This window comes from Uranotaenia lowii, chromosome 2 (assembly GCF_029784155.1).
Source record: "Uranotaenia lowii strain MFRU-FL chromosome 2, ASM2978415v1, whole genome shotgun sequence".
NCBI lineage: Eukaryota > Metazoa > Arthropoda > Insecta > Diptera > Culicidae > Uranotaenia > Uranotaenia lowii.
This window is the reverse complement of record NC_073692.1, coordinates 243,299,619-243,315,953: the sequence shown is the minus strand read 5'-3', so window position 1 is coordinate 243,315,953 and position 16,335 is coordinate 243,299,619. Positions and strand designations below refer to the sequence as shown.

The 16,335-nt window shown below is 25.5% G+C and overlaps 1 protein-coding gene across 3 annotated transcripts in view; it reads right to left on the bottom strand.

Moving 5' to 3' along the window:
* Positions 1-16,335, bottom strand: part of LOC129743863 (rho GTPase-activating protein conundrum) — a 352,674-nt gene that overhangs the window by 9,513 nt on the left and 326,826 nt on the right. For 2 of the 3 annotated variants that reach the window (XM_055736074.1, XM_055736075.1), the window contains 3 exons: positions 807-1,254; positions 653-743; positions 16-589 (listed from right to left, as the gene is read on the bottom strand). In XM_055736074.1, the coding sequence (XP_055592049.1) occupies positions 16-589; positions 653-743; positions 807-1,254 (1,113 nt within the window). The remainder of the gene's footprint in view (positions 1-15; positions 590-652; positions 744-806; positions 1,255-16,335) is intronic. The other variant, XM_055736076.1, reaches the window with a different exon arrangement.

Below are 16,335 nucleotides of genomic sequence, written 5' to 3'. Positions count from 1 at the left end.
TGAAGTGGCATTTACCTTTTGTTTATGGCCAGGCACTCGTAAAATTCCTTCCTCTTTAGCACCACGTACCCTCAATTCGGATAGAATAGATTGTAGAACTAACGGAACCAGGGTCGTATCTTCTCCGGTAATCTGTTGATCTCTCCTGACGAGCGCGTTCAATGAAACTCCAAAGACATTACCTTCCTCCTTTCGTTTTCGTTTGAACGGTTTCCGTTTGTCTAGGGTCACATGGTTTTTGTCGAAAAGCGAGGCCAGCTCCAGCCATAACAGTGGCTGCAAGCGTTTGATATCTCCCTCAGACACCTGGTCGATGTCACAGCACGGTTCCCGGAAGCTCTGCAATTGCCACAGCTTGTGGGACGCGTCATGCGGTGACGAAGTCTGCTTAATCATACTCTCAAAGCTGACCGGTTCGTAGGACGAGCGCAGGGGAGAGTTTTCGACCGAACAGAGCAGACTGCTGCGGGGTGGTGAGTTCGGGGGACTCTGTTCCGAAGACGAATTGCCGGAGTCATCGTTGCTCTGTTTGTCGTTGTATAAGTTCGTATGACTTCTGGTGCCGGAGATATGCTGACCACCACGAGTTCTGTCACAAAAATCAACAAATAGTTAATAACTCCCCTTATTAAATATAAAAGTGCGTATTTACCCGATCGTACACGAAGGATCCGATCCTGATCGAATCCTAGGTATGTGGATAGTTCCAAGTCTCTGGAAGTTCAGCAGTTCAATGCCCTCTGCTGAAAAAAAGATTTTAATTATGAAGATTCTTCGTAGTGATGATAATTTCCTGTAGTAATTACCATTATGGAAGGGGATATCACATCGCACGTGCGATCCACGGAACAATTCCGCCGATCCACGCAGCGGAGCGCTCGGTGTCCTTCGCAGATGTTGCTTGCCACGGATTGGTGTAGGTCTTGCTACCGGTGCTCCATTGCCTCCGTCGAAAACCGACACGAAACTGGGGATGTGATGATGGTTGCCTCCGGAGCCCGAGCTGTTCCAAACATCGTCACCCGGTAGGGAGTCCAACGAATCGGGAGTGGCGCTGCGAGATCTCGTGCCCGTGCTCGAAGAGTCCAAATCTCGGAACACATCTCGAATATCTGGCTTTTTGGAGCCGCGATTACGAGTTCTGCCTCGCACAGTTCGGTTCAACGCCTTTACCCTCTGTTTGACGGCTTCGGCGTGGGCTGTCGAAAGAGTTGCGATGACCGGTGACAGCTCTGAAGTCGAGAGCTCGCGACCCTAGAACATGCAAAAATATAAGAATATTCATTAGAAATGATTCTGCCCATGCATTATAGTTAATAGTCGACAATTTAAAAATGGAGCACCGATTTCAGGACAAAAATTTGCTAAGAAATCGAAGAACTTGGAAGACATTGCTATAAAAAAGGTAAAACCACGTAAAATTACGTTGAACGGATGAACTGTAAATAACGAATTATTAAGCAAGAATATCTCATACAAGTATTTATTTTGTCTGTTACCTATTACGAGTAACTTTCCCTAAATGCGGTACACATAGTATATCGGGCTAACGCTCAATACGAGAACGGCTAATAAATCATAAAACATGTTATTAGTCATTTTTGAAGATACTATTATTAGGTAATATTTTGAAGTTTTTTTTTTCAATCTCTATTTTTAATTATAACATAATGTACGCCGTTTAACTTAAATTTAAGCACGATTTTGGAAATTTTCAACTCTCCCTCCCCCCCCCCCCCCCTGGTAAGACAAAGTAAGATTTTTCAAAACCCCCTTCCCCCCCCCCCCCCTAGTAAGATCTTACGTTATTTATTCTTTGAGAAATTGACACTTTTTTTAGGTTTTATTTTTGACACTTTACCAGAAGTATGGCATTCGTGTCAGAGAAATTGACACGTTTTTTTTTTTTCAAAAATAGCATGAAAATATTAAAAATGTGACTTCAAAGCAAAGCACTTCTTAAGTAAAATTAAAAAAAAAAAAACTGTATTTGAAAAGGACAATCTATACAAAACAATAGATGAAATGTCATAAACGATTAAAGAAAACATTATTCAAGACATGTTTGGAGTAACAATAATTTTCAATAAATTTCCACAATCGAATAAACGATATAAAATCTAAATTCCGATTTAAAAAAGAGAGATCAGGTTAGCACAATGTACCATAAAAAAATGTTATGTTTTTACCTGAAAATCATAAAAATCTTTAAAAAAATATCATTCTATACTACTAGAACTGGGGCAAAAATGTTTAACGACAATCACGTTGTCAACTAACCTAAAAGCTCAGACCCATTCAGCGGTAAGCGATAAAGTTTTAGGATTTCTTTGGTAAATCTTTTGTAAAATTAAGAGTAGGTAGTGTCTATCACTGAAAAAACTGTCTAGAAATTCATTATTAAAAGCGGCTTATATTGATTTTTAAAGATTTTTTCTGAATGAAGTCATTTTTGAAATATGATGGATTCAAATCGTGGTGTCACAACGCGCCATTTTCCTTGTTGTTTCTATAAATTTCTCAATTGAAAAGATTGGTATGATGAAAAGCGTAAAGCGACGATCTTTTTTAATAATGTGAATTAGTGTTTTTGGTTTAAATTGATTCTCTGTAAATTTTATAGAACCTGAATTTTTTTTATTAATTCAAAGACATTAAAAGATAAATAACATAACATAAAAATTAACCAACAAATATGTAGTGAGTAAAATAAAACCTGACTAACATGGTTTCGTATGGCTGTGGCTGTGATAAATTTTTAATGTAATATTTCTTACGTAAGATTTTTGGAAACCCCCCCTACCCCCCTGGTAAGAGATTGTAAGCAAATGTAAACCCCCCCCCCCCCTATGTGCTTACGTAATTAGTGAACAGCCCCTAAGGATAGCAATAAAAAAAGTGGAGCATCTTTTCACTAAATTTAGTATGGTTTGTGCTAACGTAACTAGGTATATTTACAAAGATGAAAATTTGCAAAATTTTGAAAAAATTACTTATTGTCGAAATAGTGAAAATAAATAAAATTGACAAAATGATAAAAATGACAAAAATGACAAAAATGACAAAAATGACAAAAATGACAAAAATGACAAAAATGACAAAAATGACAAAAATGACAAAAATGACAAAAATGACAAAAATGACAAAAATGACAAAAATGACAAAAATGACAAAAATGACAAAAATGACAAAAATGACAAAAATGACAAAAATGACAAAAATGACAAAAATGACAAAAATGACAAAAATGACAAAAATGACAAAAATGACAAAAATGACAAAAATGACAAAAATGACAAAAATGACAAGAATGATAAAAATGACAAAAATGACAAAAATTACGAAAATTACAAAATTAACAAAAATTACAGAAATGACAAAAAATACAAAAATTACAAAAATTACAAAAAATACAAAAATTACAAAAATTACAAAAATTACAAAAATTACAAAAATTACAAAAATTACAAAAATTACAAAAATTACAAAAATTACAAAAATTACAAAAATTACAAAAATTACAAAAATTACAAAAATTACAAAAATTACAAAAATTACAAAAATTACAAAAATTACAAAAATTACAAAAATTACAAAAATTACAAAAATTACAAAAATTACAAAAATTACAAAAATTACAAAAATTACAAAAATTACAAAAATTACAAAAATTACAAAAATTACAAAAATTACAAAAATTACAAAAATTACAAAAATTACAAAAATTACAAAAATTACAAAAATTACAAAAATTACAAAAATTACAAAAATTACAAAAATTACAAAAATTACAAAAATTACAAAAATGACAAAAATTACAAAAATTACAAAAATGACAAAAATGAAAAAAATGTTCGAATTTTTCTAATTGCTTTTATTTAAATTTTTGTGATTTCTGTCAGCATTGTAATTTTTGTCATTTATCAGTTTTTGTTTTAAATTTGGCCCATTTATTCCCTATTCTTTCTGATTTTTTTTTAAATTTTTTCAATTGTGTATTTTTTTCAATTCTGTTAATTTTTTCTGTTTTGTTCAATTTCTCAATTTTGCAAATTTTGTAATTTTTGACAATTTCAGCAAATCTTTCTATTTTGGTCACTCTTTTCAATTTCGTCTGTTTTGTTATTTATATTGATTTTGTCAATTTACGTAAATTATGTAAAGTTAAATTTTTTTTTATCAGTTTTGACCATTTTGTAAATTTAGTCAAAAATGAAAAATAGAAAAAATTTTGACAAATTGATCAAATTGCTAAAATTTTATTTACTGTCTTTTAAGTAAGTTCTTAATTTTTGTCATTTGTGTCATAGTTGTATTTTTGTCATTTTTTTGCCCATTTTGTCCATTTTATTATTTTTTTCAATTGTGCCATTTATTTCCAATTGTCAGTTTTGTCCATTTTGTCATTTTTTTAAATGTTGTAGTATTTGACAATTTTATCAATTTTGTCAGTTTTGTCATTTATCATTAAATATGAATTTTGACAATTTGGTTAATTGTGCTATTTATGTAAATTTTGCGAATTTCGTTATTTACTTTATCAGTTTTGACCATTTTATCAATTATGTAAATTTTTCTTATTTTGTCAATTTAAAAATATTATAAAATTTATAAAATACACAATTGAGAAAATCAAACAAACGGAAAGAATAGGGAAATTAGGCCAAATTTAAAAAAAAAAGTGATAAACATGACAAAATTTACAATTATGACAGAAATCACAAAAATTTAAATAAATGCAAAATTGAAAATTTGGACAATTTTGTAATTTTTGTCATTTTTTGCCCATTTTGTAAATTTTGTTAATTTTTTCAATTGTGTCATTTTTATTATTTTTTTCAGTACTGTCAATTTTGTCAGTTTTGTCTATTTAGTCAAATTTTTAAATTTTGTAGTTTTCGACAATTTTATCAATATTGTCAGTTTTGTCATTTAAGTGAATTTTGTCAATTTGGTTAATTTTGCCATTTATGTAAATTTTGCGAATTTTATAATTTTTTTTATCAGTTTTGACCATTTTGTCAATTTTATAAATTTTTCTTATTTTGTCAATTTAAAAATATTATGAAATTTATAAAATACACAATTGAAAAACTTTGTAGTTTTGTCATTCTTGTCATGTTTGTCATTTTTTGCCCATTTTGTCCATTTTGTTAATTTTTTCAATTGTGTAATTTTTTTTCAATACTGTCAATTTTGTCAGTTTTTCCAATTTTTCAATTTTTTAAATTTTGTAGTTTTTGACAATTTTATCAATTTTGTCAGTTTTGTCAGTTATGTGATTTTTTTCAATTTGGTTAATTGTGCCATTTATGTAAATATTGCGAATTTTGTAATTTTTTATCAATTTTGACCATTTTGTCAATTTTGTAATTTTTTATAATTTTCTCAATTGAAAAATATGATAAAGTTCATAAAATACACAATTGAAAAAATAAAAAAAAAAACGGGAAGAATTGAGAAGTTTAGGCCAAATAAAAAAAACTGATAAACATGACAAAAATTACAATTATGACAGAAATAACAAAAATTTAAATAAATGCAAAATTGAAAATTTGGACAATTTTGTAATTTTTGTCATTCTTGTCATTTTTGTCATTCTTTTGTCCATTTTGTTAATTTTGTTAACTTTTTCAATTGTGTCATTTTTTTTTTATTTTTTTCAGTACTGTCAATTTTATCTTGTCTATTTTGTCAATTTTATAAATTTTGTAGTTTTTGACAATTTTATCAATTTTGTCAGTTTTGTCATTTCCGTCATTTTCCGAATTTTATCATTTTTTTATCAGTTTTGACCATTTTGTCAAGTTTGTAAATTTTTCTTATTTGGTCAATTTAAAAATATTATAAAATAAAAAAACAATCCTACAATAAAATGACAAGAATGGAAAAATCACGAGGCAAAATTGTAAATATTAACAACATCATATTTTACCCAAGCGATTGTAATTTCACCCCATTATTTTTTTTCAATATACACACTCGTTTCCTACACTTCAAAGGTTACTCAGAGCAAATGTTGAAGTATTTGAAACCCATGGTATGGTTTTTTTTTTTAAATTGTATTCTAAATTTTTTATATATCTTTTGTTTTGAAGTTACCATATGCTGTGACCCCAAAAAGAGTTCATTGAGTAAGAAAATACTTATTCATAAAAAATCATAGAGGCAGAACATAAAGGATATTCTAGGATCCAGTCAGTCAAAAATCACCAATAATAATAACAATTGGTTGCAATTTATGTTATTTATATAAAATTATGAATATTTTGAAATTCTTTTATCCAATAATCAATGTCGAATCTTTAGTTTTTCAATTTATTCTTGATTAACTGCATTCAAATTTCGTCAATCATAAGGTGTGTATTCGAAAAAAATGCAACACTTTGTTTTGTGAATAATTTTTAATTGCATGCAAGTAAATTGATGAAATTTTCAGAAAAGTTAGCTAGTAATGTAATGTTAACATATGCAAATTCGTGTGATGTTCTGTCAAGTGGTTTTTGAGATAGCGAGATAGCAATGCAGAAATTTTTCGATTTAAATTTGTGGGCAACACGTTACTATGAACCATCTTTTTTAAATCAAGGCTATTTTTAATTATGTTTGCTGTTTCCTGAAGCTTGACCTTCAGAATAAGTCGAAATATTAAATTGGGTCGAAGCTATAAAAAATTAAGCAGATTGAGCAGATTAGAGAAACAAAAGAGATCAATAGCGGGAAAGATCTCTGTATCTTTTTCGAAAAATTCATGATATTTACGGCTTATGTTTCTTTAATTCTTTCCTACGAAAATGTGATTAAGCAGATTTTCCTTATTCGGTAGTCGGCACAAAAACAACATATTTGACTTCTTATCAATCGCCCATCGTTTTTGCGTTGTGGCACGATTCCAGATCCAACTAAAACAGAGTATAAACTTTGTGAGACCTATTGAAGTGCTTTGCGGAGAAAACGGTCGCTTTGAAGGCAGTATTCTTTGTATTTTTAGCCATTCATCGTGTCAATCGTTTTGAAAGACAGAGTTATTTGCAGTTTACGCTGATCGTTAGCCTCCTTCCCTTGTTTATCTGCGCAAAATAAAGGCGAGACTTGTTAACGAAAAGTTTTTGGTAGGAAACCTGGCAGGTGTCGGCTAAAGAGTTCATTTTGCTGCCTATTACGGAATTTTTCAAAATATCTCTCCACAAGCAGTTAAAATATTTTGCGCACGATTTGACCACCGCATTTTGTTTAATTTTCCTACCGGGCAGCTTTTCTACCTTGTAGAAATGAAGTCAGGCCTATTTATAGGTCAGCTAGACGAAGCAGTCAGTAAAAATTGACTTTTTATCCCTTCCTCTTTTCATATTTTCGGATTGAGCTTGAAAAAACCTCTCACATGCCTCTCACTTTATGTAATCAACAATCCTCACTTTTATTTAAATTTTAGCTCACTATTGGACTCCTCTAGGACTTCTAAAACGATTTAATATGTGAACTTTGGTCAAATAGTTGATCTCCAGCTGTTCTCCCACTGGAACTTTTCTGGATTTTTCTCGATCCTGCAAAAAAAATTTAGTCAATGAACTTCAGTATTCGACTATATCTCAAAAACCACTTGACAGATTGTCACCAAATTTTGAACACGTACAAATTACATTACTAGGTAGCTTCATTGAAAATTTTAGAAAATTCCCTTCCATGCATTCAAAGGTTATTCACAAAATAAAGTGTTGCCTTTTTTTCGAATACACTCCTTAATTCAGAACTTATATATCTATCATTTCTTTATTTGTTGTGTCATATGTTTCCAAACATTATTTACTTACAGGCTGAAAGAAAAGCTACAATCCATTGTCAAGTGTATTAAATTGGGTTTTTCTTATAAATAATCAGTTATTTTTAATTCTCTTTGGAGAGGAGCCAAGTGAGAAGCTGAGTTGAGATTGGAACTTTCGTAACGCTGTTTTGATGCAGACGATTCAATGCTTTCCTAGATTTTTTTTCATAATGGTACTGCGAGGTGCTAGGTCGACCAATGGAGTGAAAAGTTGTTAACTATAGTGTTGAGTAATCGAAGAATTTCCACCGCAATTATCATCCGTATGACTTGGTATCGATAACCGATAGCGAGGTGTTATTAGACCTGTTTAATTGTGGAATTGCTTTGATTCGTAATTGACGATGGCAATCGTAAACAAACTCACAATTAAAATCATAAAATTTCTTTCCTGCTGCGGTAGAGTGGTTCAAGGGCAACCCATAATTCATAGGCAACTGTGAACAAAAGACTTGTGAAAGCACTCATTAAAACTATTAAACATTATAAATGGGCTGAAAACACATCATATCCCTATAACAGAATTTAATGAAATATTTTGAGAAAAAAATTGAAAAACGTCAAATTAAAAAAAAAACTTTTAAAAATTACTTTGAATGTTTGGGATGAATTTAAATAGTTTGCTTTTGAGAAGAAATTATTTTCAAATAGATGTTTGAATGGAATTTCTAGTTCGTATATTTTTTTTCTCAGAACAATCCTAATGTCACTTATGAAAAACAGCTATCTTCCGTCTGCTACGCGATAGGGCAAATTATTTTTCCGCTTGGCCTTCCATATCACTCGATAATGCGTCAATGGAGGCACAGACCTTGGCAGTTGGCAGGTAAGAAAGTACAAGTAGGTATACGCGATCAGAAACAAACATGGTGAAGCAGCACGAGCAAAGCTAATTATCCCCTTGACAGTTTGTGCATCTCATTTGCATCTATTTGATTGCGGGATGCTGTTAGGGCGAAAACTTATCAATCATTTTATCACAACAGCTGGGCTCGTGAGTTGGTACCTACTTGGGTAAACATTTTTCAAGGACAGAACGGGTAAATTTCTTCTTTGGTAGTTATAATTTTCCATGTGGCGCTGTTATCAAGGCGCCACATCATGCTTTTTACAACTTTTTTTCAAATGACAAAATCGGAACAGGTTGGTAGAAGATATCTTACGATATCAAGGTGGTTTTGATTAATATCCGTTTCGATGAGTTCATTGGCGTCCTACAATTATTTATATTGAAACTTGCAAAATAATCATTTCAAATGAATAACCTTGGAGCGGTAGAGCCAAAAAAATTAGTGAAGCGGTTTTCAAATCCAGGTTTTATGACATGAATTCCATCTGCAATGTCCACTTGAGCATTGAACATTTGTTTTATTTCTGCGGGAAATTACTTAAAGCATTCGAATGTTTTCTTACAGATAAAGGAAAAAGCTATGCATTTCTATATAAACATACCAATTTCTTACTTTAAAAGTTTAAATTTTGTAGGTTTTTGAGGAAATTTCCATGCATACCCAAATTATAAAAAAGGCTCTAACGAAGATTTAAATTCAGCAGAGTATTAAAGGTTTTCATCTGATGTTCATTGTATTTAGGTATTGTTTTTTGAAGATATACACAGTCTTAGGCGATTTACAGACTGAATAAACGTGGCCAACTCAACACATTGCGGACCAAATACGAGATATCTCTTTTTTTCGCTCGCCGCGAATGTATCACAACTAGAATCACAACTCAAATTATAAATTAAATGATGACACCTTATTCGACAAAATTGAACACAGTATTTTCGGTGACTCAGAGATCCAAAATCAATATTTCTTTATATGATCCATTGCTTTCTGAAATAAAGAGTACCGAATTTCGGTGTTTTGGGGCTGAGATTTCTTCGCGATCCTTAATGTGTTAAGATTAACATTAAACACCCAGTACCAAGATTGGAATCGAACCCATGCCATCAGTGGACCAGGGATGATAGCCTTATCACGATAACTGCTCGGCCATCAAGACGTACAAGTTGTTGTTATCGTTGCTGCTCCAAAAATGATCAGGTAAATGTAATCCAAACAAACAAATTATGGAAAAATATTCTCGAGTACTAATTACATCACCGAAATGATCAAGCTTAATAATAAAAAAACAGTGTAAAAAGGTGTTCAAAATTGTTTACGCCAAAACGGAGCGTTTAAGACCCTGTCTTCGGGGCATTATACTTACATTTAAAGCACTTTATAGCACTGATAAAAATGATTCAATTACCTACATATGTCTTTGGCATTTAGATTGTAAAAAATGAAGTAATTTTGTTCAAGACGTCAACATATTAGAAGCTAACCGAATATCATTTCAGGCCGAGCTTACTCAAGCAAAGTATGTTTGAAAGAGTTTTGAGTCACTAAAAAATGAACAGTTTTGTGCAACACTCTTAATAAAAATATTCAGACTGAAACGAGATATATCACCTGTTTCACTCTAGTTCGGGTGAGCTCGGTTCACTTTTTGATTGCATTAAGGGGAAAGTTCATACAACGCCCCATGTGGCTAAAACGGGCCACTCGTGTTTTGAAGAATCTGAAACATTTAAAGTCTGCAAAATATTACCAATTTGTTTTTAATGCTGTGATTGGCCATGGCAAATATGAATTTTTCCTTAAAATACACCTGTATCGTGAAAATTTCACAATTTAGGTTTTTATTCATTGCGATCTAAATTTTAAAACACTTTTAATAAGGTGTCACCAAGCTGAGGAAGTTGAATAAGACGATATTTTCAGACACATCGATAAAGGAGAATTTATACTATGATTATATGCTAATAAATCATACTGAATTCGATAAGATATGCTTTTTATGGGTATGTGTTATCACGGCCCATGCGCTCGTTATAACGCGCCAATCGTAATATGTTGAAAATATCATTAATTTTTCAAAACGGCCAATTTTATCGAAAGTAAACAAAAAGTCAAAAACCATATTTTGAACATTAACTAAGTCCAAAAAATCTACTTTTAATTTTTTTAAAATTTCGATTAGTCCATTTTGATTTTCTTTCCAGTCAAAGTATCTGTAAGTATTGGTGTGTTTTCGGTCGTCGGCTGCTTTTGGGTGTGTTCGGCTGCTAGGCGCGTATTGAATACACAGTTTTGTTTTGTAGTTTTGAATATGGGTTTTAAAAATCAAGTTTTTAAAGCAGCTAAATGAATTTGAGTAACAAATAATCATAAGCATCCGTAGGAAACACTTTTTTTCAACGAGTTTTTTACACAAAATGAACGTGGAATACATAAAAAATCAGCGAGTCGCTTAGGTGGGGCATGTTCCCCTACCCATACGTTTACGTTTTAGACCCATCATGTCTTCGGGACATTTTACCTACATTTGAAGCACTTTGAAATGAGCATTTCATAAATATGACTCATTACATAGCAGTGAGATAAAAAAATGATTTTTTTGTAATTTTCATTTTTGATCAATTATGTTTTGGGCAAGTTTTTAGAATGTAAAAAATGTAGTAATTTTGTTAAAGACGTTTAAAAGTATGGGTTTTGGCGTAAACAATTTTGATCACTTTTTCTCATCGTTCTCCCCTGTGTGGGTTGGTACAAAAAACAAATTGTTCTTTGGAGTTTTTTTTAAAATTATTGTAACTTTTGTAATTATTGCAACTTTTGATTTTTTTGAAATTTTTAATTTTTTGTAATTTCTGTGAATTTTGTAAATTTTGCAATTTTTGTAATTTTGGTAATTTTTGTAATTTTTGTAATTTTTGTAATTTTTGTAAATTTTTTAATTTTTGTTATTTTTGTAATTTTTGTAATTTTTGTAATTTTGGTAATTTTTGTAAATTTTGAAATTTTTGTAATTTTTGTCATTTTTGTAATTTTTGTAATTTTTGTGATTTTTGTTATTTTTGTAGTTTTTGTAATTTTTATAATTTTTTGTAATTTTTATAATTTTTGTATTTTTTGTCATTTTTGTCATTTTTGTCATTTTTGTAATTTTTGTAATTTTTGTAATTTTTGTAATTTTTGTAATTTTTGTTATTTTTGTAATTTTTGTATTTTTTGTAATTTTTGTAATTTTTGTAATTTTTGTAATTTTTGTAATTTTTGTAATTTTTGTAATTTTTGTAATTTTTGTAATTTTTGTAATTTTTGTAATTTTTGTAATTTTTGTAATTTTTGTTATTTTTGTGACTTTTGTTATTTTTGTAATTTTTGTAATTTTTGTTATTTTTGTAATTTTTGTAATTTTTGTAATTTTTGTAATTTTTGTAATTTTTGTAATTTTTGTAATTTTTGTAATTTTTGTAATTTTTGTAATTTTTGTAATTTTTGTAATTTTTGTAATTTTTGTAATTTTTGTAATTTTTGTAATTTTTGTAATTTTTGTAATTTTTGTAATTTTTGTAATTTTTGTAATTTTTGTAATTTTTGTAATTTTTGTAATTTTTGTAATTTTTGTAATTTTTGTAATTTTTGTTATTTTTGTAATTTTTGTAATTTTAGTATTTTTTGTAATTTTTGTAATTTTTGTAATTTTTGTAATTTTTGTGACTTTTGTTATTTTTGTAATTTTTGTAATTTTTGTGATTTTTGTAATTTTTGTAATTTTTTTAAATTTTTGTAATTTTTGTTATTTTTGTAATTTTTGTAATTGTTGATTAATTTTGTAATTTTTGTAATTTTTGTAATTTTTGTAATTTTTGTAATTTTTGTAATTTTTGTTATTTTTGTAATTTTAGTATTTTTTGTAATTTTTGTAATTTTTGTTATTTTTGTAATTTTTGTAATTTTTGTAATTTTTGTAATTTTTGTAATTTTTGTAATTTTTGTAATTTTTGTTATTTTCATAATTTAAGTTATTTTTGTAATTTTTGTAATTTTTGTAATTTTTGTAATTTTTGTAATTTTTGTAATTTTTGTAATTTTTGTAATTTTTGTGATTTTTGTAATTTTTGTAATTTTTGTAATTTTTGTAATTTTTGTAATTTTTGTAATTTTTGTAATTTTTGTAATTTTTGTAATTTTTGTAATTTTTGTAATTTTTGTAATTTTTGTAATTTTTGTAATTTTTGTAATTTTTGTAATTTTTGTAATTTTTGTAATTTTTGTAATTTTTGTAATTTTTGTAATTTTTGTAATTTTTGTAATTTTTGTAATTTTTGTAATTTTTGTAATTTTTGTAATTTTTGTAATTTTTGTAATTTTTGTAATTTTTGTAATTTTTGTAATTTTTGTAATTTTTGTAATTTTTGTAATTTTTGTAATTTTTGTAATTTTTGTAATTTTTGTAATTTTTGTAATTTTTGTAATTTTTGTAATTTTTGTAATTTTTGTAATTTTTGTAATTTTTGTAATTTTTGTAATTTTTGTAATTTTTGTAATTTTTGTAATTTTTGTAATTTTTGTAATTTTTGTATTTTTTGTAATTTTTGTAATTTTTGTAATTTTTGTAATTTTTGTAATTTTTGTAATTTTTGTAATTTTTGTAATTTTTGTAATTTTTGTAATTTTTGTAATTTTTGTAATTGTTGTAATTTTTGTAATTTTTGTAATTTTTGTAATTTTTGTAATTTTTGTAATTTTTGTAATTTTTGTAATTTTTGTAATTTTTGTAATTTTTGTAATTTTTGTAACTTCTGTAATTTTTGTTATTTTTGTAATTTTTGTAATTTTTGTAATTTTTGTAATTTTGTAACTTTTGTAATTTTTGTAATTTTTGTAATTTTTGTAATTTTTGTAATTTTTGTAATTTTTGTAATTTTTGTAGTTTTTGTAATTTTTGTAATTTTTGTAATTTTTGTAATTTTTGTTATTTTTGTAATTTGTGTAATTGTTGTTATTTTTGTAATTTTTGTAATTTTTGTAATTTTTGTAATTTTTGTAATTTTTGTAATTTTTGTAATTTTTGTAATTTTTGTAATTTTTGTCTTTTTTGTCTTTTTTGTCATTTGTAATTTTTGTAATTTTTGAAAGTTTTGTAATTTTTGTAATTTTTGTGATTTTTATAATTTTAGTAATTTTTGTAATTCTAGTGATTTTTGTTATTTTTGTAATTTTTGTGATTTTTGTAATTTTTGTAATTTTTGTAATTTTTGTAATTTTTGTAATTTTTGTAATTTTTGTAATTTTAGTATTTTTTGTAATTTTTGTAATTTTTGTAATTTTTGTAATTTTTGTAATTTTTGTAATTTTTGTAATTTTTGTAATTTTTGTAATTTTTGTAATTTTTGTAATTTTTGTAATTTTTGATTAATTTTGTAATTTTTGTAGTTTTTGTAATTTTTGTAATTTTTGAATTTTTTGTAATTTTTGTGACTTTTGTTATTTTTGTAATTTTTGTAATTTTTGTGATTTTTGTAATTTTTGTAATTTTTTTAAATTTTTGTAATTTTTTTTATTTTTGTAATTTTTATAATTTTTGTAATTTTTGTAATTTTTGTTATTTTTGTAATTTTTGTAATTTTTGTAATTTTTGTAATTTTTGTAAGTTTTGTAATTTTTGTAATTTTTGTTATTTTTGTAATTTTAGTATTTTTTGTAATTTTTGTAATTTTTGTTATTTTTGTAATTTTTGTAATTTTTGTAATTTTTGTAATTTTTGTTATTTTTGTAATTTTTGTAATTTTTGTAATTTTTGTAATTTTTGTAATTTTTGTAATTTTTTAAATTTTTGTAATTTTTGTAATTTTTGTAATTTTTGTAATTTTTGTAATTTTTGTAATTTTTGTAATTTTTGTAATTTTTGTAATTTTTGTAATTTTTGTAATTTTTGTAATTTTTGTAATTTTTGTAATTTTTGTAATTTTTGTAATTTTTGTAATTTTTGTAATTTTTGTAATTTTTGTAATTTTTGTAATTTTTGTATTTTTTTAAATTTTTGTAATTTTTGTAATTTATGTAATTTTTGGAGATTATGTTATTTTTATTGTAATTTTTGTGATTTTTGTAGTTTTTGTAATTTTTATAATTTTTTGTAATTTTTATAATTTTTGTATTTTTTGTAATTTTTGTAATTTTTGTAATTTTTGTAATTTTTGTAATTTTTGTAATTTTTGTAATTTTTGTAATTTTTGTATTTTTTGTAATTTTTGTAATTTTTGTAATTTTTGTAATTTTTGTAATTTTTGTAATTTTTGTAATTTTTGTAATTTTTGTAAGTTTTGTAATTTTTGTAATTTTTGTAATTTTTGTAATTTTTGTATTTTTTGTAATTTTCGTAATTTTTGTAATTTTTGTAATTTTTGTAATTTTTGTAATTTTTGTAATTTTTGTAATTTTTGTAATTTTTGTAATTTTTGTAATTTTTGTAATTTTTGTAATTTTTGTTATTTTTGTAATTTTTGTCATTTTTGTAATTTTTGTAATTTTTGTTATTTTTGAAATTTTTGTAATTTTTGTAATTTTTGTAATTTTTGTAATTTTTGTAATTTTTGTAATTTTTGTAATTTTGTAATTTTTGTAATTTTTGTAATTTTTGTAATTTTTGTAATTTTTGTAATTTTTGTAATTTTTGTAATTTTTGTCATTTTTGATTAATTTTGTAATTTTTGTAATTTTTGTAATTTTTGTAATTTTTGAATTTTTTGTAATTTTTGTGACTTTTGTTATTTTTGTAATTTTTGTAATTTTTGTGATTTTTGTAATTTTTGTAATTTTTTTAAATTTTTGTAATTTTTGTTATTTTTGTAATTTTTGTAATTGTTGATTAATTTTGTAATTTTTGTAATTTTTGTAATTTTTGTAATTTTTGTAATTTTTGTAATTTTTGTAATTTTTGTTATTTTTGTAATTTTAGTATTTTTTGTAATTTTTGTAATTTTTGTTATTTTTGTAATTTTTGTAATTTTTGTAATTTTTGTAATTTTTGTAATTTTTGTATTTTTTGTAATTTTTGTAATTTTTGTAATTTTTGTAATTTTTGTAATTTTTGTAATTTTTGTAATTTTTGTAATTTTTGTAATTTTTGTAATTTTTGTAATTTTTGTAATTTTTGTAATTTTTGTTATTTTCATAATTTAAGTATTTTTTGTAATTTTTGTTATTTTTGTAATTTTTGTAATTTTTGTTATTTTTGTAATTTTTGTAATTTTTGTAATTTTTGTAATTTTTGTAATTTTTGTAATTTTTGTAATTTTTTGTTATTTTTGTAATTTTTGTAATTTTTGTTATTTTCATAATTTAAGTTTTTTTTGTAATTTTTGTAATTTTTGTAATTTTTGTAATTTTTGTAATTTTTGTAATTTTTGTAATTTTTGTAATTTTTGTAATTTTTGTAATTTTTGTAATTTTTGTAATTTTTGTAATTTTTGTAATTTTTGTAATTTTTGTAATTTTTGTAATTTTTGTAATTTTTGTAATTTTTGTAATTTTTGTAATTTTTGTAATTTTTGTAATTTTTGTAATTTTTGTAATTTTTGTAATTTTTGTAATTTTTGTATTTTTTTTAATTTTTGTAATTTTTGTAATTTATGTAATTTTTGGAGATTATGTTATTTTTATTGAAATTTTTGT